The sequence below is a fragment of the Pleurodeles waltl genome, chromosome 12 (assembly GCF_031143425.1).
Source record: "Pleurodeles waltl isolate 20211129_DDA chromosome 12, aPleWal1.hap1.20221129, whole genome shotgun sequence".
NCBI classification, from domain to species: domain Eukaryota; kingdom Metazoa; phylum Chordata; class Amphibia; order Caudata; family Salamandridae; genus Pleurodeles; species Pleurodeles waltl.
The window spans coordinates 72,266,586-72,290,915 of NC_090451.1; the positions used below are offsets into that span (position 1 = coordinate 72,266,586).

At 46.0% G+C, this 24,330-nt stretch overlaps 1 protein-coding gene across 8 annotated transcripts in view; it reads right to left on the bottom strand.

The window, feature by feature from the left end:
• TCF3 (transcription factor 3) overlaps positions 1 to 24,330 on the bottom strand; it is an 861,587-nt gene that overhangs the window by 521,405 nt on the left and 315,852 nt on the right. For all 8 annotated transcript variants that reach the window (XM_069216217.1, XM_069216218.1, XM_069216223.1 and 5 more), the window contains exon 6: positions 692 to 756. In XM_069216217.1, the coding sequence (XP_069072318.1) occupies positions 692 to 756 (65 nt within the window). The remainder of the gene's footprint in view (positions 1 to 691; positions 757 to 24,330) is intronic.

Genomic DNA, 24,330 nt, shown 5'->3' on the forward strand with positions numbered 1-24,330 from the left:
GTAAAATTTGAACCTGTGGTTCTTAAAATAAACTAAGAAAATATATTTTTCTATACAAAAACCTATTGGCCTGGAATTGCCTCTGAGTGTGTGTTCCTCATTTATTGCCTGTGTATATGTACAACAAATGCTTAACACTACTCCTTTGATAAGCCTACTGCTCTACCACACTACCACAAAATAGAGCATTAGTATTCTCTTTTTGCCACTATCTTACCTCTAAGGGGAACCCTTGGACTCTGTGCATACTATTCCTTACTTTGAAATAGTGCATACAGAGCCAACTTCCTACACCCTGCAAGTAATAAAAAATATGGAATATGTGGGGGACATTCTGGGGCCTTCTGGATGGCCCACCAGGACAAGTATAGTATCCTGCTTGAGACAAAACTATGGCTTATAGATGCCTTGCATATGGGCGGTAGTTCTTGGGGATGGAAGGGTCCATCTAGGACATGACAGTGAAGATCAATGAAGTATCCTGCTGAATAGACATTGCTACCATGGAGGTTTTGGTTGTGTAATCTCCAAATAAAAATGTATTTAAAAAAAAAAAAAAAAACAGCCCTTAATAAATATTTCTTAGGTTGCACAGACGACAAACATGTATTAACTGGTAGCAAACCCCTTATCACCAAATACCATACAACATTTTATACAAAATCTTTAATGGTATATGTTCGTACGTTACCTGGTTAAGACCTGGCATTCCAGAATCTCTAGCAAATGTTGAATATGGCGGCCTTTCATTTTTTCCTTAAAGAGATGTGATAGAGAAAAACAGCAAAGTAAATTTCTCTACTGTAAAACAAAAAATAATTGCCACCCAATTCACATAAACTTGGATACTAGAGTTGAAGATGTGTAAGAAAGAAAATAAGTTACTTACCTGTAACTGTAGTTCTCCAGTATTGGTATCTTTCATAGATTCACATTCTTGAATTATTCCCAAAAGTGGGAGTGCCACAGTATCATAGAAAGCAATAGTGTAAGACCTACATAGAAGTCAATGTTAAAAGACATTCACTTTAACATCATTTAAAAATGCCTAAAGTCCAGCCAAACAGGTGACAGCACTCTTAAGAACCTTTACCACCAGTGACTCAGATTTTCCAGCACAAGTAGGATATGATACTGTAAACAAATAAGGGGAGCACTTATGGTGAGGAGGGTGGGCAAATGAGAATCTAAGAAAGATACCAATACTGGAGAACTACAGTTACAGGCAAGAAACTTTTTTCTTCTCCAGTATTGGATCTTTCATAGATTCACATGCTTGAAACAGAATAGTAAGCATTTGCAAACATTATAATTACATTGTTGAAGGTGAGAAGATAGAAGGTCTCATCTTGTTGAAATAGGAGGCGCAATGCTGCTTGTCCCACAGCCGTATCACTTTTGTCAGAGGAATCCAGACAGTAATGCTTGGTAAAGGTCTGCTCGTCTGTGACAGATTTGGATGGCGGCTGCAATCCATCTTGCTATGCTTTGCTTCGAAACTGGGAACCCTTTTCATACATTTCCATAAGCCACAAACAACTGATCCATTTTACGGAATTGTTTCATTCTATGTAAGTAGAATTTGATACACTTTGTAATGTCTAAAGGTTGCAAAGTTTTTTCTGCCATCGTCCGAGGATTGGCGAAGAATTTCCTTTACATTATGGGTTCATTAAGGTGGAAATTCAAGGGGACCTTTGATATGAACTTTGGATTCATTCTTAATATGACACTGTCGTAATACGACACGATCTTGTTTAAATTGAATTAATGGCTCTTTTATTGTAAACTTTTTTATGTCACTGACTCTCTTTGCTGACGTTAGTGCCAGAAGCAGTGCTGTCTTCTATGTGAGATATTTTAAGTCTGCTTTGTGGATCGGTTCAAAGGGAGCTTTCATGAATACTACATTGAGATGACATGTAGGAAGAGAAGGAGACCCCCTGAAGAGTCCCTTGAGGAACTGCTTGATTACTCTAGGCAACCAAAGGGAAGGTAGCATATCTGATCCCCGAAAGAGAAATATTGCTGCTGGATGCACCTTAATGGATGAGTCTGGATTTTGGCAATTGTAGAAAATAAGGAAGATCTGATCTGGGGATGAGGAGTTTGGATTAACACCCATTTCCTGGCACCAGAAACAGAAGCATTTCCTCTTGAGTTTATACATCTTATAAGTGGTGTTTGCCCTGCAGTCTGTCCGAATATTCAACTTTGCAAATTCATTGAATTCAGCAGCCAGGACAACAGATGTAGTGATTGTAGGAAAATACCATCTTTTTGGCATGGTCACCCCCTGATGCCTGATGTCAATATGTTTTGATTGTGTTCACTGGGATCCTGCTAACCAGGACCCCCAGTGACTGTGCTCTGTTCCTCTAAATTTGGTTGCTGGGACTTCACACACCCTATACTTGGCATACTGGTGCCCCTATGCAAGTCCCTAATATATGGTACCCAAGGCATTGGGGCACCAGGGATTCCCCTTGGCCTGCAGCATGTATTATGCCACCCAAGGGAACAGCTTTTGTAAAATTAAAAAAGCATGGGGCATGTGTGTCCCTATAGACCCTGTCCTTTTTGGTCTCCGTTAACATGCAGATACCATTCAAGGTGAGTCGCAGGGGTGACAGGGAGGAGGCCAGCAGGGTCACATTCAGACACAGCACTCTGTCCGGACTCCTAGAGCCTCAGAGTAAGGACCCAGGAAAACGAGGAAAGTAGTGAGATACTTGGATGGTATGAAATATGGCTCAGAGGATGGGGCACTATTTGGCGGATGTCATTTTTCAGTTTGCAAATGACAGACAGATTCCTCAGAGAGAGGTCTTGTGGATTGTTAGGGAGCTATTGGGGCTCTTTAAGGCCCTTTATTGCATCAGCTGCAGTTGCACTGGGGCCTAATCTCAACACCCCAATTATGGGGCCTAGTGTTTTTGATCAATGTCTGTTTTGGATGGATATATATGCACTTTTATGTGTCTGAGGATTATGAGCTACAGAAAAATACCCCTGAAATAATCTATGCGTCATCCCAGAGCTCAGCCCTGCCCCTCTGTAAGGAAATGCCTCCTTGGCATGGTTGCCCCCTGACTTTTTGCCTTTGCTGATGCTATGTTTACAATTGAAAGTGTGCTGAGGCCTGCTAACCAGGCCCCAGCACCAGTGTTCTTTCCCTAACCTGTACTTTTGTATCCACAATTGGCAGACCCTGGCATCCAGATAAGTCCCTTGTAACTGGTACTTCTAGTACCAAGGGCCCTGATGCCAAGGAAGGTCTCTAAGGGCTGCAGCATGTCTTATGCCACCCTGGAGACCCCTCACTCAGCACAGACACACTGCTTGCCAGCTTGTGTGTGCTAGTGAGGACAAAACGAGTAAGTCGACATGGCACTCCCCTCAGGGTGCCATGCCAGCCTCTCACTGCCTATGCAGTATAGGTAAGACACCCCTCTAGCAGGCCTTACAGCCCTAAGGCAGGGTGCACTATACCATAGGTGAGGGTACCAGTGCATGAGCATGGTACCCCTACAGTGTCTAAACAAAACCTTAGACATTGTAAGTGCAGGGTAGCCATAAGAGTATATGGTCTGGGAGTCTGTCCAACACGAACTCCACAGCACCATAATGGCTACACTGAAAACTGGGAAGTTTGGTATCAAACTTCTCAGCACAATAAATGCACACTGATGCCAGTGTACATTTTATTATAAAATACACCACAGAGGGCACCTTAGAGGTGCCCCCTGAAACTTAACCGACTATCTGTGTAGGCTGACTAGTTTTAGCAGCCTGCCACAAACCGAGACATGTTGCTGGCCCCATGGGGAGAGTGCCTTTGTCACTCTGAGGCCAGTAACAAAGCCTGCACTGGGTGGAGATGCTAACACCTCTCCCAGGCAGGAATTGTCACACCTGGCGGTGAGCCTCAAAGGCTCACCTCCTTTGTGCCAACCCAGCAGGACACTCCAGCTAGTGGAGTTGCCCGCCCCCTCCGGCCAGGCCCCACTTTTGGCGGCAAGGCCGGAGAAAATAATGAGAAAAACAAGGAGGAGTCACTGGCCAGTCAGGACAGCCCCTAAGGTGTCCTGAGCTGAGGTGACTCTAACTTTTAGAAATCCTCCATCTTGCAGATGGAGGATTCCCCCAATAGGGTTAGGATTGTGACCCCCTCCCCTTGGGAGGAGGCACAAAGAGGGTGTACCCACCCTCAGGGCTAGTAGCCATTGGCTACTAACCCCCCAGACCTAAACACGCCCTTAAATTTAGTATTTAAGGGCTACCCTGAACCCTAGAAAATTAGATTCCTGCAACAACAAGAAGAAGGACTGCCTAGCTGAAAACCCCTGCAGAGGAAGACCAGAAGACAACAACTGCCTTGGCTCCAGAAACTCACCGGCCTGTCTCCTGCCTTCCAAAGAACTCTGCTCCAGCGACGCCTTCCAAAGGGACCAGCGACCTCTGAATCCTCTGAGGACTGCCCTGCTTCGACCACGACAAGAAACTCCCGAGGACAGCGGACCTGCTCCAAAAAGACTGCAACTTTATCCAAAGAAGCAGCTTTAAAGAACCCTGCAATCTCCCCGCAAGAAGCGTGAGACTTGCAACACTGCACCCGGCGACCCCGACTCGGCTGGTGGCGATCCAACACCTCAGGAGGGACCCCAGGACTACTCTGATACTGTGAGTACCAAAACCTGTCCCCCCTGAGCCCCCACAGCGCCGCCTGCAGAGGGAATCCCGAGGCTTCCCCTGACCGCGACTCTTGGAGTCCCAAGTCCCGACGCCTGGGAGAGACCCTGCACCCGCAGCCCCCAGGACCTGAAGGACCGGACTTTCACGGGAGAAGTGACCCCCAGGAGTCCCTCTCCCTTGCCCAAGTGGAGGTTTCCCCGAGGAATCCCCCCCTTGCCTGCCTGCAGCGCTGAAGAGATCCCGAGATCTCTCATAGACTAACATTGAAAACCCGACGCTTGTTTCTACACTGCACCCGGCCGCCCCCGCGCCGCTGAGGGTGAAATTTCTGTGTGGACTTGTGTCCCCCCCGGTGCCCTACAAAACCCCCCTGGTCTGCCCTCCGAAGACGCGGGTACTTACCTGCAAGCAGACCGGAACCGGGGCACCCCCTTCTCTCCATTCTAGCCTATGTGTTTTGGGCACCACTTTGAACTCTGCACCTGACCGGCCCTGAGCTGCTGGTGTGGTGACTTTGGGGTTGCTCTGAACCCCCAACGGTGGGCTACCTTGGACCAAGAACTGAACCCTGTAAGTGTCCTACTTACCTGGTAAAACTAACAAAAACTTACCTCCCCCAGGAACTGTGAAAATTGCACTAAGTGTCCACTTTTAAAACAGCTATTTGTCAATAACTTGAAAAGTATACATGCAATTTTGATGATTTGAAGTTCCTAAAGTACTTACCTGCAATACCTTTCGAATGAGATATTACATGTAGAATTTGAACCTGTGGTTCTTAAAATAAACTAAGAAAAGATATTTTTCTATATAAAAACCTATTGGCTGGATTTGTCTCTGAGTGTGTGTACCTCATTTATTGTCTTGTGTATGTACAACAAATGCTTAACACTACTCCTTGGATAAGCCTACTGCTCGACCACACTACCACAAAATAGAGCATTAGTATTATCTATTTTTACCACTATTTTACCTCTAAGGGGAACCCTTGGACTCTGTGCATGCTATTCCTTACTTTGAAATAGCACATACAGAGCCAACTTCCTACATTGGTGGATCAGCGGTGGGGTACAAGACTTTGCATTTGCTGGACTACTCAGCCAATACCTGATCACACGACAAATTCCAAAATTGTCATTAGAAATTGATTTTTGCAATTTGAAAAGTTTTCTAAATTCTTAAAAGACCTGCTAGGGCCTTGTGTTAGATCCTGTTTAGCATTTCTTTTAGAGTTTAAAAGTTTGTAAAAGTTTGAATTAGATTCTAGAACCAGTTGTAGATTCTTAAAAAGTATTCCAACTTTTAGAAGCAAAATGTCTAGCACAGATGTGAATGTGGTGGAACTCGACACCACACCTTACCTCCATCTACAGATGAGAGAGCTAAGGTCACTCTGTAAATTAAAGAAAATAGCAATGGGCCCCAAACCTACCAAAGTACAGCTCCAGGAGCTTTTGGCAGAGTTTGAAAAGGCCAACCCCTCTGAGGATGGCAACTCAGAGGATGAAGATAGTGACTTGGAGGGAAATTCCCCCCCTCCAGTCCTACTTAGGGAGAGCAGGGCTTCTCAAGCCCTGACTCCACAAATAATAGTCAGAGATGCTGGTTCCCTCACAGGAGGGACCAACAACTCTGAAATCACTGAGGATAACTCCAGTGAAGAGGACATCCAGTTAGCCAGGATGGCCAAAAGATTGGCTTTGGAAAGACAGATCCTAGCCATAGAGAGGGAAAGACAAGAGATGGGCCTAGGACCCATCAATGGTGGCAGCAACATAAATAGGGTCAGAGATTCTCCTGACATGTTGAAAATCCCCAAAGGGATTGTAACTAAATATGAAGATGGTGATGACATCACCAAATGGTTCACAGCTTTTGAGAGGGCTTGTGTAACCAGAAAAGTGAACAGATCTCACTGGGGTGCTCTCCTTTGGGAAATGTTCACAGGAAAGTGTAGGGATAGACTCCTCACACTCTCTGGACAAGATGCAGAATCTTATGACCTCATGAAGGGTACCCTGATTGAGGGCTTTGGATTCTCCACTGAGGAGTACAGGATTAGGTTCAGGGGGGCTCAAAAATCCTCGAGCCAGACCTGGGTTGACTTTGTTGACTACTCAGTGAAAACACTAGATGGTTGGATTCAAGGCAGTGGTGTAAGTAATTATGATGGGCTGTACAATTTATTTGTGAAAGAACACCTGTTAAGTAATTGTTTCAATGATAAACTGCATCAGCATCTGGTAGACCTAGGACCAATTTCTCCCCAAGAATTGGGAAAGAAGGCGGACCATTGGGTCAAGACAAGGGTGTCCAAGACTTCAACAGGGGGTGACCAAAAGAAAGGGGTCACAAAGACTCCCCAGCAGAAGGGTGATGAGACAACCAAAACTAAAAATAGTAAAGAGTCTTCTACAGGCCCCCAAAAACCTGCACAGGAGGGTGGGCCCAGAGCCTCTTCACAAAACAATGGGTACAAGGGTAAAAACTTTGATCCCAAAAAGGCCTGGTGTCATAGCTGTAAACAGCATGGACACCAAACTGGAGACAAGGCCTGTCCCAAGAAAGGTTCCACTCCAAACTCCCATCCAGGTAACACTGGTATGGCTAGTCTCCAAGTGGGATCAACAGTGTGCCCAGAGCAAATCAGGGTCCACACTGAAGCTACTCTAGTTTCTGAGGGTGGGGTGGATTTAGCCACACTAGCTGTCTGGCCGCCTAACATGCAAAAATACAGACAGCAACTCTTAATTAATGGGACTAGAATAGAGGGCCTGAGGGATACAGGTGCCAGTGTCACCATGGTGACAGAGAAACTGGTTTCCCCTGGCCAATACCTGACTGGAAAAACTTACACAGTCACCAACGCTGACAATCAGAAAAAAGTACATCCCATGGCAATGGTTACTTTAGAATGGGGAGGGGTCAATGGCCTGAAACAGGTGGTGGTCTCCTCAAATATCCCAGTGGACTGTCTGCTTGGAAATGACCTGGAGTCCTCAGCATGGGCTGAGGTAGAACTAAAAACCCATGCAGCAATGCTGGGTATCCCTGAACTGGTGTGTGTGAAAACCAGAGCACAATGCAAGGCACAGGGTGAACAAGTAGAGCTGGAGTCTGGAAGAATGGCCCAGCCTACCAAGAGGAAAGGAAAGTCAGTTGGGAAACCAACTGCCACACAGCAAAAGAAAGGGAACCTCTCTTCTCAGGAAGAAGTTCTGCCCTCTGAGGGAACTGAGCCTTTGGAGCTTGAACCTTATCAGGTTGAGCTCTTAGGCCCAGGGGGACCCTCAAGGGAGGAGCTGTGTAAGGGACAAGAAACCTGTCCCTCTCTTGAAGGCCTTAGGCAGCAAGCTGCTGAAGAGTCCAAGGGCAAGAAAACTGGAACCCATAGGGTCTATTGGGAAGATGGACTCCTGTACACTGAGGCCAGAGACCCCAAACCTGGTACCACTAGGAGAGTGGTAGTGCCTCAGCTGTTCAGAGAGTTCATCCTAACATTGGCCCATGACATTCCCCTTGCTGGACATTTGGGACAAACCAAGACGTGGGAGAGGTTAGTCAACCACTTCTACTGGCCCAATATGTCCAACATGGTTAAGGAGTTTTGCCTCTCCTGCCCCACCTGTCAAGCCAGTGGTAAGACAGGTGGGCATCCAAAGGCCCCCCTCATTCCACTTCCAGTGGTGGGGGTGCCCTTTGAAAGAGTGGGTGTGGACATAGTTGGTCCACTGGAACCTCCCACAGCCTCAGGAAATATGTATATCCTGGTAGTAGTGGATCATGCTACCAGGTATCCTGAAGCTATTCCCCTTAGGTCGACTACTGCCCCTGCAGTAGCCAAGGCCCTCATTGGTATCTTTACCAGAGTGGGTTTCCCTAAGGAGGTGGTGTCTGACAGAGGTACCAACTTCATGTCAGCATACCTAAAGCACATGTGGAATGAGTGTGGAGTGACTTATAAATTCACTACACCTTACCATCCACAAACTAATGGCTTAGTTGAGAGATTCAACAAGACATTAAAGGGCATGATCATGGGGCTCCCAGAAAAACTCAAAAGGAGATGGGATGTCCTCCTGCCATGTCTGCTTTTCGCTTACAGGGAGGTACCACAGAAGGGAGTAGGGTTCTCACCCTTTGAACTTCTGTTTGGTCATCCTGTAAGGGGACCACTTGCCCTTGTTAAAGAAGGCTGGGAGAGACCTCTCCATGAGCCTAAACAGGACATAGTGGACTATGTACTTGGCCTTCGCTCTAGAATGGCAGAGTACATGGAAAAGGCAACCAAAAACCTTGAGGCCAGCCAACAGCTCCAGAAGTTTTGGTATGACCAAAAGGCTGCACTGGTTGAGTTCCAACCAGGGCAGAAAGTCTGGGTTCTGGAGCCTGTGGCTCCCAGGGCACTCCAGGACAAATGGAGTGGCCCTTACCCAGTACTAGAGAGGAAGAGTCAGGTCACCTACTTGGTGGACCTGGGCACAAGCAGGAGCCCCAAGAGGGTGATCCATGTAAACCGCCTTAAGCTCTTCCACGACAGGGCTGATGTCAATCTGTTGATGGTAACAGATGAGGATCAGGAGGCAGAGAGTGAACCTCTCCCTGATCTTCTGTCATCAGACCCAAAAGATGGTACAGTAGATGGAGTGATCTACTCAGACACCCTCTCTGGCCAACAGCAAGCTGATTGTAAGAGAGTCCTACAACAGTTTCCTGAACTCTTCTCCTTAACCCCTGGTCAGACACACCTGTGTACCCATGAGGTGGACACAGGAGACAGCATGCCTGTCAAGAACAAAATCTTTAGACAGTCTGACCATGTTAAGGAAAGCATCAAGGTGGAAGTCCACAAGATGCTGGAATTGGGAGTAATTGAGCGCTCTGACAGCCCCTGGGCTAGCCCAGTGGTCTTAGTCCCCAAACCTCACACCAAAGATGGAAAGAAAGAGATGAGGTTTTGTGTGGACTACAGAGGGCTCAATTCTGTCACCAAGACAGATGCCCATCCAATTCCAAGAGCTGATGAGCTCATTGATAAATTAGGTGCTGCCAAATTTCTAAGTACCTTTGACTTGACAGCAGGGTACTGGCAAATAAAAATGGCACCTGGAGCAAAAGAAAAGACAGCATTCTCCACACCTGATGGGCATTATCAGTTTACTGTTATGCCCTTTGGTTTAAAGAATGCCCCTGCCACCTTCCAAAGGTTGGTGAATCAAGTCCTTGCTGGCTTGGAGTCCTTTAGCACAGCTTATCTTGATGATATTGCTGTCTTTAGCTCCACCTGGCAGGATCACCTGGTCCACCTGAGGAAGGTTTTGAAGGCTCTGCAATCTGCAGGCCTCTCTATCAAGGCATCCAAATGCCAGATGGGGCAGGGAACTGTGGTTTACTTGGGACACCTTGTAGGTGGAGGCCAAGTTCAGCCACTCCAACCCAAGATCCAGACTATTCTGGACTGGGTAGCTCCAAAAACCCAGACTCAAGTCAGGGCATTCCTTGGCTTGACTGGGTATTACAGGAGGTTTGTGAAGGGATATGGATCCATTGTGACAGCCCTCACTGAACTCACCTCCAAGAAAATGCCCAAGAAAGTAAACTGGACTGTGGAATGCCAACAGGCCTTTGACACCCTGAAACAGGCAATGTGCTCAGCACCAGTTCTCAAAGCTCCAGATTATTCTAAGCAGTTCATTGTGCAGACTGATGCCTCTGAACATGGGATAGGGGCAGTTTTGTCCCAAACAAATGATGATGGCCTTGACCAGCCTGTTGCTTTCATTAGCAGGAGGTTACTCCCCAGGGAGCAGCGTTGGAGTGCCATTGAGAGGGAGGCCTTTGCTGTGGTTTGGTCCCTGAAGAAGCTGAGACCATACCTCTTTGGGACTCACTTCCTAGTTCAAACTGACCACAGACCTCTCAAATGGCTGATGCAAATGAAAGGTGAAAATCCTAAACTGTTGAGGTGGTCCATCTCCCTACAGGGAATGGACTTTATAGTGGAACACAGACCTGGGACTGCCCATGCCAATGCAGATGGCCTTTCCAGGTTCTTCCACTTAGAAAATGAAGACTCTCTTGGGAAAGGTTAGTCTCATCCTCTTTCGTTTGGGGGGGGGTTGTGTAAGGAAATGCCTCCTTGGCATGGTTGCCCCCTGACTTTTTGCCTTTGCTGATGCTATGTTTACAATTGAAAGTGTGCTGAGGCCTGCTAACCAGGCCCCAGCACCAGTGTTCTTTCCCTAACCTGTACTTTTGTATCCACAATTGGCAGACCCTGGCATCCAGATAAGTCCCTTGTAACTGGTACTTCTAGTACCAAGGGCCCTGATGCCAAGGAAGGTCTCTAAGGGCTGCAGCATGTCTTATGCCACCCTGGAGACCCCTCACTCAGCACAGACACACTGCTTGCCAGCTTGTGTGTGCTAGTGAGGACAAAACGAGTAAGTCGACATGGCACTCCCCTCAGGGTGCCATGCCAGCCTCTCACTGCCTATGCAGTATAGGTAAGACACCCCTCTAGCAGGCCTTACAGCCCTAAGGCAGGGTGCACTATACCATAGGTGAGGGTACCAGTGCATGAGCATGGTACCCCTACAGTGTCTAAACAAAACCTTAGACATTGTAAGTGCAGGGTAGCCATAAGAGTATATGGTCTGGGAGTCTGTCCAACACGAACTCCACAGCACCATAATGGCTACACTGAAAACTGGGAAGTTTGGTATCAAACTTCTCAGCACAATAAATGCACACTGATGCCAGTGTACATTTTATTATAAAATACACCACAGAGGGCACCTTAGAGGTGCCCCCTGAAACTTAACCGACTATCTGTGTAGGCTGACTAGTTTTAGCAGCCTGCCACAAACCGAGACATGTTGCTGGCCCCATGGGGAGAGTGCCTTTGTCACTCTGAGGCCAGTAACAAAGCCTGCACTGGGTGGAGATGCTAACACCTCTCCCAGGCAGGAATTGTCACACCTGGCGGTGAGCCTCAAAGGCTCACCTCCTTTGTGCCAACCCAGCAGGACACTCCAGCTAGTGGAGTTGCCCGCCCCCTCCGGCCAGGCCCCACTTTTGGCGGCAAGGCCGGAGAAAATAATGAGAAAAACAAGGAGGAGTCACTGGCCAGTCAGGACAGCCCCTAAGGTGTCCTGAGCTGAGGTGACTCTAACTTTTAGAAATCCTCCATCTTGCAGATGGAGGATTCCCCCAATAGGGTTAGGATTGTGACCCCCTCCCCTTGGGAGGAGGCACAAAGAGGGTGTACCCACCCTCAGGGCTAGTAGCCATTGGCTACTAACCCCCCAGACCTAAACACGCCCTTAAATTTAGTATTTAAGGGCTACCCTGAACCCTAGAAAATTAGATTCCTGCAACAACAAGAAGAAGGACTGCCTAGCTGAAAACCCCTGCAGAGGAAGACCAGAAGACAACAACTGCCTTGGCTCCAGAAACTCACCGGCCTGTCTCCTGCCTTCCAAAGAACTCTGCTCCAGCGACGCCTTCCAAAGGGACCAGCGACCTCTGAATCCTCTGAGGACTGCCCTGCTTCGACCACGACAAGAAACTCCCGAGGACAGCGGACCTGCTCCAAAAAGACTGCAACTTTATCCAAAGAAGCAGCTTTAAAGAACCCTGCAATCTCCCCGCAAGAAGCGTGAGACTTGCAACACTGCACCCGGCGACCCCGACTCGGCTGGTGGCGATCCAACACCTCAGGAGGGACCCCAGGACTACTCTGATACTGTGAGTACCAAAACCTGTCCCCCCTGAGCCCCCACAGCGCCGCCTGCAGAGGGAATCCCGAGGCTTCCCCTGACCGCGACTCTTGGAGTCCCAAGTCCCGACGCCTGGGAGAGACCCTGCACCCGCAGCCCCCAGGACCTGAAGGACCGGACTTTCACGGGAGAAGTGACCCCCAGGAGTCCCTCTCCCTTGCCCAAGTGGAGGTTTCCCCGAGGAATCCCCCCCTTGCCTGCCTGCAGCGCTGAAGAGATCCCGAGATCTCTCATAGACTAACATTGAAAACCCGACGCTTGTTTCTACACTGCACCCGGCCGCCCCCGCGCCGCTGAGGGTGAAATTTCTGTGTGGACTTGTGTCCCCCCCGGTGCCCTACAAAACCCCCCTGGTCTGCCCTCCGAAGACGCGGGTACTTACCTGCAAGCAGACCGGAACCGGGGCACCCCCTTCTCTCCATTCTAGCCTATGTGTTTTGGGCACCACTTTGAACTCTGCACCTGACCGGCCCTGAGCTGCTGGTGTGGTGACTTTGGGGTTGCTCTGAACCCCCAACGGTGGGCTACCTTGGACCAAGAACTGAACCCTGTAAGTGTCCTACTTACCTGGTAAAACTAACAAAAACTTACCTCCCCCAGGAACTGTGAAAATTGCACTAAGTGTCCACTTTTAAAACAGCTATTTGTCAATAACTTGAAAAGTATACATGCAATTTTGATGATTTGAAGTTCCTAAAGTACTTACCTGCAATACCTTTCGAATGAGATATTACATGTAGAATTTGAACCTGTGGTTCTTAAAATAAACTAAGAAAAGATATTTTTCTATATAAAAACCTATTGGCTGGATTTGTCTCTGAGTGTGTGTACCTCATTTATTGTCTTGTGTATGTACAACAAATGCTTAACACTACTCCTTGGATAAGCCTACTGCTCGACCACACTACCACAAAATAGAGCATTAGTATTATCTATTTTTACCACTATTTTACCTCTAAGGGGAACCCTTGGACTCTGTGCATGCTATTCCTTACTTTGAAATAGCACATACAGAGCCAACTTCCTACACCCTCCCACTCTCTCTATTATTGGGGGGGGGGGCCGACTTCAAAACATTTTGGTTAGGGGGCTTAGAGCAAAACCGTTTGAAGAACTCTGCTGTAGCTAGTATGTAACTAAGGAAAGAACACATCTGTAATGCAAAATTCTGGTCATAATGCATATTTTGGTCCTGTAATGCATTGCATGCTAAGATCATTGAGACTTTAAAATAACACCTATTCATCCATCAGAATGCTAAATCCTGGTTCTGCATCTTCATTAAAGTCAAGAACGTTAGAATAATCCCCTATTTGTATGGTAAATCTAGCTACAGCCGCTCCCTACAGTTCTTCAAAACTTCAAGAGGAAAATATTTGAATTCCAATACATCCATTTCAGCATACTGGCAGATGATCATTCCAATCCATATATCCAAATAAAAATAAAATAAAAATACAAACAAATGTATAAAAAACAGCTAACAAATCTTAGTCATGAAGGCCAGTCAGTTGAGCTAATTTCCTCTAATCACAAAACTCATTTAATTCCTTTCTGTTTCAATGATCACTGTTATATCTCAATGCTCTTTAAGGAACAGGATACAGGACACCAAATGAATCCATGGCACAGGCCCACCATCCCATGGTCAAGAATCCTGGAATAACTTGTGCCATGGGTTAGAGTAGGTGCTCTGCATAATCAGTTTCCCATAAGACTGTTCACCTTCAAACAGCATATTTAGTTAACAGCCTATCATCCAACACAACTAGTTGAGCACTGACACCAGCAAACGAACTAAAACATCAAGGATGAACACTCAAAAGATGGTGAAGTTAAATCACCCTGAAAGTCGCAAGTCTACCCTGATTTAATGAGTGGGATTAAAACCATGACCTGAGCTACAAATTTTGATGTAACTGCCACATCTCAGAAACAATCACAAAAAAACAAAGATAACAGGGGCTACCACAATTCTAAGGGGAATATCTCCCAATGCGATTGTACCATAATCCAGGCTTTTAAACCTACACATCCAAGCAGGCACTATGGGCTAGTATCCTTGCTGCAGACATTTTAAGCCAGTGCTGGCAATGAGGGAGTCACACCACCTCATTGTTAAGCTTTCCCAGTAGAGGAGACTTTTTTTTTTAAACTTCAACTCCAACATAACTCTATACTGATATGAAAAAAGCTGTTTAACCGTAGCAAGAACTTTTGCAGCTCGAAGACTGTTTTTTTGTATACATTTAAAAAAAAAAAAAAAAACACATACTGCCTATTAAACCGTCATCAAGCGGCTGCGACCAGAATGTCCTAATTTTCCTTTTGGGAGTCAACCAGTAGGAGAGTATAGCAATCCCCATATGACATTATTTATACACCTGCAATGCCCAATACATTACTGCTATCTTCAGATTCTTTTTCCCCTTGATCTCTACTGTTCTAGAGCTTACTATCAATATTTATATATTATTTTTATAATTTATTTTTTGCATCTTTTGAATCTGTGTCCTTGGGAAGGAAGGAGGGTCAAATAAAAATCCAAATAAGTCTACAAGCTGCAAAACGTTTATTATAATTAACCGTTTCCTTTTGCAGTGTCAACTTTTTTTGTATTCACATTCTGTACATAAATAACAGCTTTAATATTTGCACTTAGAAGGCTACGTTGAAAAATGTTTTTCTGAATGTGTGGATCAATGATATTGTGGCTGCTATGCACATCCTGTTTACGCCAGTGGTTCCCAACCTTTTGTCCTCTATGGACCCCCCACTTTATCATTACTGGAACCCGGGGACCCCCACTGTTTCATTATTGGAATCCGGGGACCTCCCACTGTCTCATTACTGAAAACTGGGGGCCTAATCTGTCAATATTATTTCATTTTCTAAGCAGTCGCGGACCCCCTGAGGAGGCTTTGCGGACCCCTTGGGATCCCGGGACCACAGGTTGGGAACCACTGGTTTACACCATTTGTTTCTGGTGGAGAGTGTTTATTTTTCTCTGGTGGAGTGTTCTGTTTGCTAGCCACCGTTTTCTCTGCTGTACTGCAACATCTTTGTTTGAGCTGCACCTGCTGTTATTCATGATATGGATGGTTGGTTGCCAGGTCATCCCCTTGAAGGGTGCGGTAATTTTGAACTTTTGTTTCTTGATGAACGTATTCCAAAATTTGGAGTCAAAGAGGCCTTAAAGTCACGTTCTGTTTTGGGATCAGAAAGTATGCACAGAACACTTCATTTATGTGTTCCCATCTTGCTACCTCATCTATTGAATTTTGTCTTGCTTTCCGAGCTCCAAACTCTATGGAGTATCATGCTTTCTGATACTGGTTCCCCCCCCCCCCCTATTTTTTTTTAAGACTTTATTTCCTTTGTCAACTGAAGGAAACCTTTTAGTCTGCCTCCTACAGGTGCTTGGTGTCAGGCGACCTCGATTAGATTCATTTTTGGCCAGCTGAGGCAGACCATCTGGTGGGGTCTGGCTCTAACCTCTGGCCCTGCCCAAAAAGGTCTGTCTTGGTGTTGTAGGATACTGACACTGGACATTATGTTGCCACAACTGAAGGTTGGCTGTGTATCTAAGGTTTGATGGATGCTGAGCCGATGCCCCCCTCTAACAATTGTTTCTTGTAAGGGTAGCTACTCTTATGTATGAACTGCAGTGTCCCTTGTCAGAGGGGGTCATCTACGGTTACTCCAATCACAACAGCCCCAGTGAAAGACACGTTCATTATGGATGCCTGTACCTCTTTAAACGTTTCCCAACTGTGACACCAGTTCATGTCTGTCTGCAGTCTACGTCAGCCAACATCTGTCTGAAAGCCACTTTGTATGTAGTCACCTTTTAGACGAGAGCTTTTGCCCTCTTCTTGGACTGGTTTGGGAGGTGTTGCATCAATTACTGTATAGGCTACCACTGTTGACGTCCATACATGACAGGGCTCACCATTTGCCATTTTGTGGCAGCTGATTTTAGTCTTCCTCCCATTTCTATTCTCTTTATCTGGTGATACAATCGCAGAAGCTCTCTTTCTAGCTGTAAATACTATGGTAGAGTTTGCAGGAAGATATACTTATGAGTGTATATAAAAAACATTAAGTTAAAGTTAGGTCAGAGCTCCTGAGTGTTTTTTTTTTTTTGTTTTGCTAATAATTTTAGCCTCTTTGTCAAATCTTCCCTAAACTTTCCAAAAAAGTTCATCCATATCATATCCTTCCTGGAAAGTTTTGGGGTGATCCATTAAGCAGGGACAAAGAAACCTGAAGGTCCCAAAAGGATTGTTTTACTTACCCTGTAAGCATCTGTTTGAGGCATGTAGTGCTGTAGATTCACATGCGCTGCATACTCCTGCCATCTAGTGTTGGGTCTGTAATGGTGCAGGTTGTTTTTCTTCGAAGAAGTGTTCTGAGTCACGGAATCGCGTGGTGACGCCTCTCAGTGATATTACGCATGGGCATCATATCCTTTGATGGATTATTTTCCCGCAGGTGGGGGAGAAAGGAGTGGGAGAAAAGGATAGTGTAGGAAAAGGATGTCCAAAATATATGGAAAATGTCACTTACCCAATGTACATCTGTTCGTGGCATGTGGTGCTGCAGATTCACATGCTGTGCATATTTCGCCATCTAGTGTTGGGCTCGGAGTGTTACAAGTTGTTTTTCTCCGAAGAAGTCTTTTTTCGAGTCACGGGATCGAGTGATTCCTCATCTCGGTGATAGTGCACATGGGCATCAAATCCTTTATTAGATTGTTTTCCCACAGGAGGGGGAAGTAGGGAGTGAAGAATTGTGTATGTACAACTATAGATACATAAAAAGTAAATAAGATGTTCATGCAAATGTATATACATATGTACAAATAAGTACAACGACTAAAGGCTCCCGGGGAGGAGGGAGGGTGCATGTAAATCTGCAGCACCACATGCCACGAACAGATGTAAGTGACATTTTCCGTTTGATGGCATATCTAGCTGCAGAGACACATGCTGTGCATGGACTAAAACGCAGCTCTCCTCCCAACTAAGCGGTGGTTAGCCCGTAGGAGCTGTAGGAGTAGTGTTTTTAGAACAGTTTGTCCAACATTGGTTGTTGTCTAGATAACACATCCACACAGTAATGCTTGGTGAATGTATGTGTGGACCATGTGGCTGCTTTGCATATTTCCTAAGAATGGCATGGAGGCACCTTTTTTCCTAGTGGAATGTACTTTTGGAGTTAATAGCTGCCTTTTTGCTTTGAGGTAGTATGTTTGAATACATTTTACAATCCATCTAGCTAATCCTTGTTTTGAAATGGGATTACCTTTATGAGGCTGTTGTAAAGCAACAAAAAGTTGTTTAGTTTTCCTAAAGTCCTTTGTTCTATCTACATAATACATTAGAGCACTTTTACGATCAAGAATGTGGAGAGCTCTTTCAGCAGTAGAGTCTGGCTATGGAAAGACGACTGGTAATTCCACTGAATAGATTACTGTGAAAAGGTGAACCCACTTTAGCCAAAAATGTTGGGTTTGTCGTAAGTACTACTTTGTGTTTGTGTACTTGGAAGAAAGGTTCTTCTAGAGTAAATGCCTGAATTTTACTTACTCTTCTCAAGGAAGTAATTGCTACCAAGAAAGCAACCTTCCATGTTAGAAACTGAATGGCGCAAGAGTGCATGGGTTCAAATTGGGGACCCCTAAGTCTTGTGAGTACAATATTAAGATTCTATGCAGGACCTAGTGGAACTCTAGGTGGAATAATGGGTTTGAGCCCTTCCTTAAATGCTTTTATGACAGGAACTCTAAACAGAGAGGTATGTTTGTTTTGTAGTTAGGCTGATATGGCTGTAAGATTAATTTTAATAGAGGAATAGGCAAGATTTGCTTTCTGTAAATAAAGGAAATAACACAATATCCTAAACCGATGCTTTAAGTGGATCAATATTTTTAGGTTGACAGTAGTATACAAACCGTTTCCATGTATTTGCATAGCATAGTCTGGTTGTTGGTTTACATGCTTGTTTTAGAATGTCCATACATTCTAATGGAAGCTGTAAGTATCCAAATTCTATGACCTCAGGAGCCAAATCACCAAGTTGAGCACACTGGGATTGGGATGCCTGATTTGACCACTGTTCTGAGTTAACAGGTCTGGTCTGTATGAAAGCTTGTGGTATTACTGAAATCTAGTAGTGTTGTGCACCCGTGTTGGTGTGCCCACGTGGGAGCTATGAGTATCATGGTGAGGGAAATGTGATGCATTTTGTTGACCAGAAATGGAATTAATGGGAGGGGGGGGGGGGGTGAAGCGTAAGCAAATATCCCTGACCAGTTGATCCATAAAGCATTGCCCTTGGACTGAGGGGGTGGGTATTTGGATGAGAAGTTTTGGCATTTTGCGTTTTCGCTTGTTGCGGAAAGGTCTATGTTTGGTGCGCCCCACATTTGAAAGTAATATTGAATTGCTTGTGAGTAAATCTCCCATTCGTGTATTTGTTGCTGTGTCCTGCTTAGAAGGTCCACTGGCTGGCTGTGTCTCCCTGGGATGTATTCCGCTAGCAGGTGAATGAGATTGTGAATTACCCATTTCCATGTTGTTTGAGCTAGAAGGGACAATTGAGATGAGTGTGCCCGCCCCCTTGTTTTTTCAGATAATACAGTGTCATGCTGTCTGTTCTTATTAAGACTATTTTGTGTATGATCTGTGGTTGAAATGCCTTAACGGCTAAGAACACCGCTAATAATTCCAAGTGGTTTATGTGATATGTTTTTTGTGTTGAGTCCCATTCCCCTTCTATTGTTAGACTGTTGAGATGGGCCCCCCAACCTGTCATTGATGCATCTGATGTGATAATGGTTTGTGGCACAGGGTCTTGAAATGGTCGCCCGTTTGTTAAGTTGTTGTGATTCCATCACTGCAGAGAATTGTAAGTTTGGCTGTCTGTAAGGAAATGCCTCCTTGGCATGGTTACCCCCTGACGTTTTGCCTTTGCTGATGCCTGCTAACCAGGCCCCAGCACCAGTGTTCTTTCCCTAACCTGTACTTTTGATTCCACAATTGGCACACCCTGGCATCCAGGTAAGTCCCTTGTAACTGGTACCCCTGGTACCAACAGCCCTGATGCCAGGGAAGATCTCTAAGGGCTGCAGCATATCTTATGCCACCCTGGGGACCCCTCACTCAGCACAGACACACTGCTAACCAGCTTGTGTGTGCTGGTGAGAACAAAACGAGTAAGTCGACATGGCACTCCCCTCAGGGTGCCATGCCAACCTCACACTGCCTATGCAGTATAGATAAGTCACCCCTCTAGTAGGCCTTACAGCCTTACAGCCCTAAGGCAGGGTGCACTATACCATAGGTGAGGGCACCAGTGCATGAGCACTGTGCCCCTACAGTGTCTAAGCCAAACCTTAGACATTGTAAGTGCAGGGTAGCCATAAGAGTATATGGTCTGGGAGTCTGTCAAACACGGACTCCACAGCACCATAATGGCTACACTGAAAACTGGGAAGTTTGGTATCAAACTTCTCAGCACAATAAATGCACACTGATGCCAGTGTACATTTTATTGTAAAATACACCCCAGAGGGCACCTTAGAGGTGCCCCCTGAAACCTAATCCAACTACCCGTGTAGGCTGACTGGTTCTAGCAGCCTGCCACACTCGAGACATGTTGCTGGCCACATGGGGAGAGTGCCTTTGTCACTCTGTGGCCTGTAACAAAGCCTGCACTGGGTGGAGATGCTAACACCTCCCCCAGGCAGGAGCTGTAACACCTGGCGGTGAGCCTCAAAGGCTTACCCCGGAGGAGATAATGAGAATAACAAGGAGGAGTCACTGGCCAGTCAGGACAGCCCCTAAGGTGTCCTGAGCTGAAGTGACTAACTTTAAGCAATCCTCCATCTTGCAGATGGAGGATTCCCCCAATAGGGACAGGAATGTGACCCCCTCCCCTTGGGAGGAGGCACAAAGAGGGTGTACCCACCCTCAGGGCTAGTAGCCATTGGCTACTAACCCCCCAGACCTAAACACGCCCTTAAATTTAGTATTTAAGGGCTTCCCTGAACCTAAGAATTTAGATTCCTGAAACTACAAGAAGAAGAGGACTGCTGAGCTGAAAGACCCCTGCAGAAGAAGAAAAGAAGACACCAACTGCTTTGGCCCCAGACCTACCGGCCTGTCTCCTGCCTTCTAAAGAAACCTGCTCCAGCGACGCTTTCCCCAGGACCAGCGACCTCTGAATCCTCAGAGGACTGCCCTGCTTCAAGAAAGACAAGAAACTCCCGAGGACAGCAGACCTGCTCCAAAAAGACTGCAACTTTGTTACAGAGGAGCAGATTTAAAGACCCCTGCAATCCCCGCAAGAAGCGTGAGACTTGCAACACTGCACCCGGCGACCCCGACTCGACTGGTGGAGAAACAACGCTACAGGGAGGACCCTCCGGTGACTCCGAGACTGTGAGTAACCAAAGTTGTCCCCCCTGAGCCCCCACAGCGACGCCTGCAGAGGGAATCCCCAGGCTCCCCCTGACCGCGACTGCCTGACTCTAAAATCCCGACGGCTGGAAAAGACCCTGCACCCGCAGCCCCCAACACCTGAAGGAACGGAACTTCAGTGCATGAGTGGCCCCCAGGAGGCCCTCTCCCTTGCCCAGGTGGTGGCTACCCCGACGAGCCCCCCCCTTTCCTGCCTGCACCGCTGAAGAGACCCCTTGGTCTCCCATTGACTCCCATTGGAAACCCAACGCTTGTTTGCACACTGCACCCGGCCGCCCCCGCGCTGCTGAGGGTGTACTTTTTGTGTGGACTTGTGTCCCCCCCGGTGCCCTACAAAACCCCCCTGGTCTGCCCTCCGAAGACACGGGTACTTACCTGCTGGCAGACTGAAACCGGGGCACCCCCTTCTCTCCATTGAAGCCTATGTGTTTTGGGCACCTCTTTGACCTCTGCACCTGGTAACTTTGGGGTTGCTCGGAACCCCCAACGGTAGGCTACCTTGGACCCAAATCTGAAACTTGTAGGTGATTTACTTACCTGCTAAAACTAACAATACTTTACCTCCCCCAGGAACTGTGAAAATTGCACTAAGTGTCCACTTTTAAAACAGCTATTTGTGTTTTATGTGAAAAGTATATATGCTACTGTAATTATTCAAAGTTCCTAAAGTACTTACCTGCAATACCTTTCAAATTAGATATTACATGTAGAATTTGAACCTGTGGTTCTTAAAATAAACTAAGAAAAGATTTTTCTATAACAAAACCTATTGGCCTGGATTTGTCTCTGAGTGTGTGTTCCTCATTTATTGCCTGTGTGTATGTACAACAAATGCTTAACACTACTCCTTTGATAAGCCTACTGCTCGACCACACTACCACAAAATAGAGCATTAGTATTATCTCTTTTTGCCACTATCTTACCTCTAGGGGGAACCCTTGGACTCTGTGCATGCTATTCCTTACTTTGAAATAGCACATACAGAGCCAACTTTCTACACTGTCCAACAACACTAGATCCTGTGCCTGAGACCATTGTTGCGAGAGACACTGTTGCAGTGGTCTCATGTTTAGCCCCGCATTTGGTACTACTGTTCTGCATGATGCCATCATTCCCAATAGGTTCATGACAAATCTTACTGTGTAAGTTTCATTGACCTGCATTTGTGATATAAGGTAGTGAAAGGCTTGTATCCGTTATGGATTTTGGTAGGCTAATGCCGACTGAGTATTCAGAATTGCACTTAGATATGGTTGAATTTGTGCTGGCTGAAGATGAGATTTCTGGTAAATGATTGTGAACCCTAATGTGTGTAGGGTATCTATTGTGTATTGTTGGCATTTAAAAATTGGTGCTGGATTTTATTAACCAATCGTCTAGATAAGTGAAGACATGTATGTGTTGTTTTCTGAGGTATGCCGCTACTACAGCTAGACATTTTGTGAACACTGTTGGTGCTGTTGTTATTCCAAAGGGTAGTACCTTGAATTGGTAGTGCTCGTCTGAAATTACAAGCCTTAAATACTTGCGGTGAGCTGGATGTGTGGGAATGTGGAAGTAAGTGTCTTTTATATCTAACGCAGTCAAGTAGTCGTGTTTTTGTAGTAGGGGAATGACATCCTGTAGAGTGACCATGTGAAAATGTTCTGACAGGATATATAGATTTAGATGTCTGACATTGAGAATGGGTCAGAGAGTACCACCCTTCTTTGGTATAAGAAAGTATAGGGAGTATACTCCTGTTCCTTTCTGAGATGGGAACTATTTCTATTGCCTCCTTGAGTAATAGAGATTGTACCTTGTTTTAGTAGAATAGTGTGTTCTGGAGAGAGTCTGAGAAGGGGGTGGAATATTTGGTGGAGCGGAGTTGAGCTCTAGGCAATAACCATTGCGGATAATTCAGAATACCCACTGATTTGTGGTGATGTTTTGCCAGTGATAACGGAATTGTTGCAGTCTCCCTCCCACAGGAGACGTATGGGATTGTGGGATGTTTGGGAAATCATTGTTTAGTGGGTGTGGAAGTACCCTTAGAGGCTGCAAATTTTCCTCTGGCCCTGAAATTCTGTCCTCTGTAAGAGCCTCTAAATGACCCTTTGGGTGGTACTGCTGTCCTTGCATCAGATGGGAGGTAGAAGCCTATGCAGTCTGGGTTTTAAAACCTCCCCTAAATTCCAGTTTCCGAAAAGAACCCTGAAAAGGTGTGGTATAAAGGGCTCCCATGGCTTTTGCTGTATCAGTCTTTTTTGAGTTTCTCTATGGTTGCGTCCACCTCTGGTCCGAAGAGTTGCTGTTTGTTAAACGGCATTTTAAGGACCGTCTGTTGTATCTTGTGTTTAAAAACCGAGGACCTCAACCATGCATGTCGTCGAATTGTGATGCTGGTAATAATACCTCTAGCTGCAGTGTCAGCTGCATCTAGAGCAGACCTAATGAACGAGTTACTTACCTTCGGTAACGACTTTTCTGGTGGATACATTAGCTACCTGTGGATTCCTCACCTAATGAATACTCCCATGGCGCCAGCATTCGACGGAAATCTTCTTACTAGTCTCTGCACGTCGACGAGGACGTCACTCTAGCCCACGCGACACCGTCTGACGTCATACAGGCAATAAGAGGTCCTCGACGACGTGCGGACGTCAGTACCAATCATTTTTTACGTGCATGAGAACAACCAGGCAATGCAATGAAAGAGCAAGGCAACATCCCATTACATTGTAAAAATACACAACATTGCATGAATAACTGTAAATCTTTTATATATATATATATATAACTCTCTTTTTAAAATATATATATACACATCAAGTATATACACAAAGATATATACATATATATAAATATAATATATACAACATCTATTGCACCCTCAAAAGACCAAGAGGAGCGTACTCAAGGATTACTTGGTAAGACCAGAAAGGCAACGGGGAGGCGGGTGGGACCGTGAGGAATCCACAGGTAGCTAATGTATCCACCAGAAAAGTCGTTACCGAAGGTAAGTAACTCGTTCTTCTGATGGATACAACTACCTGTGGATTCCTCACCTAATGAATAGAGTCCCAAAGCAGTACCACGCCCGGCGGTGGGTGCCTAAATGGTCAAACCAAGAAATCCTGCAGCACTGACCGTGCAAAATGGCCGTCCCTCCTAACCTCAGAATCCAAACGAACGAGTTACTTACCTTCGGTAACGATTTTTCTGGTGGATACATTAGCTACCTGTGGATTCCTCACCTAATGAATACTCCCATGGCGCCAGCATTCAACGGAAATCTTCTTACTAGTCTCTGCACGTCGACGAGGACGTCACTCTAGCCCACGCGACGCCGTCTGACGTCATACAGGCAATAAGAGGTCCTCGCCGAC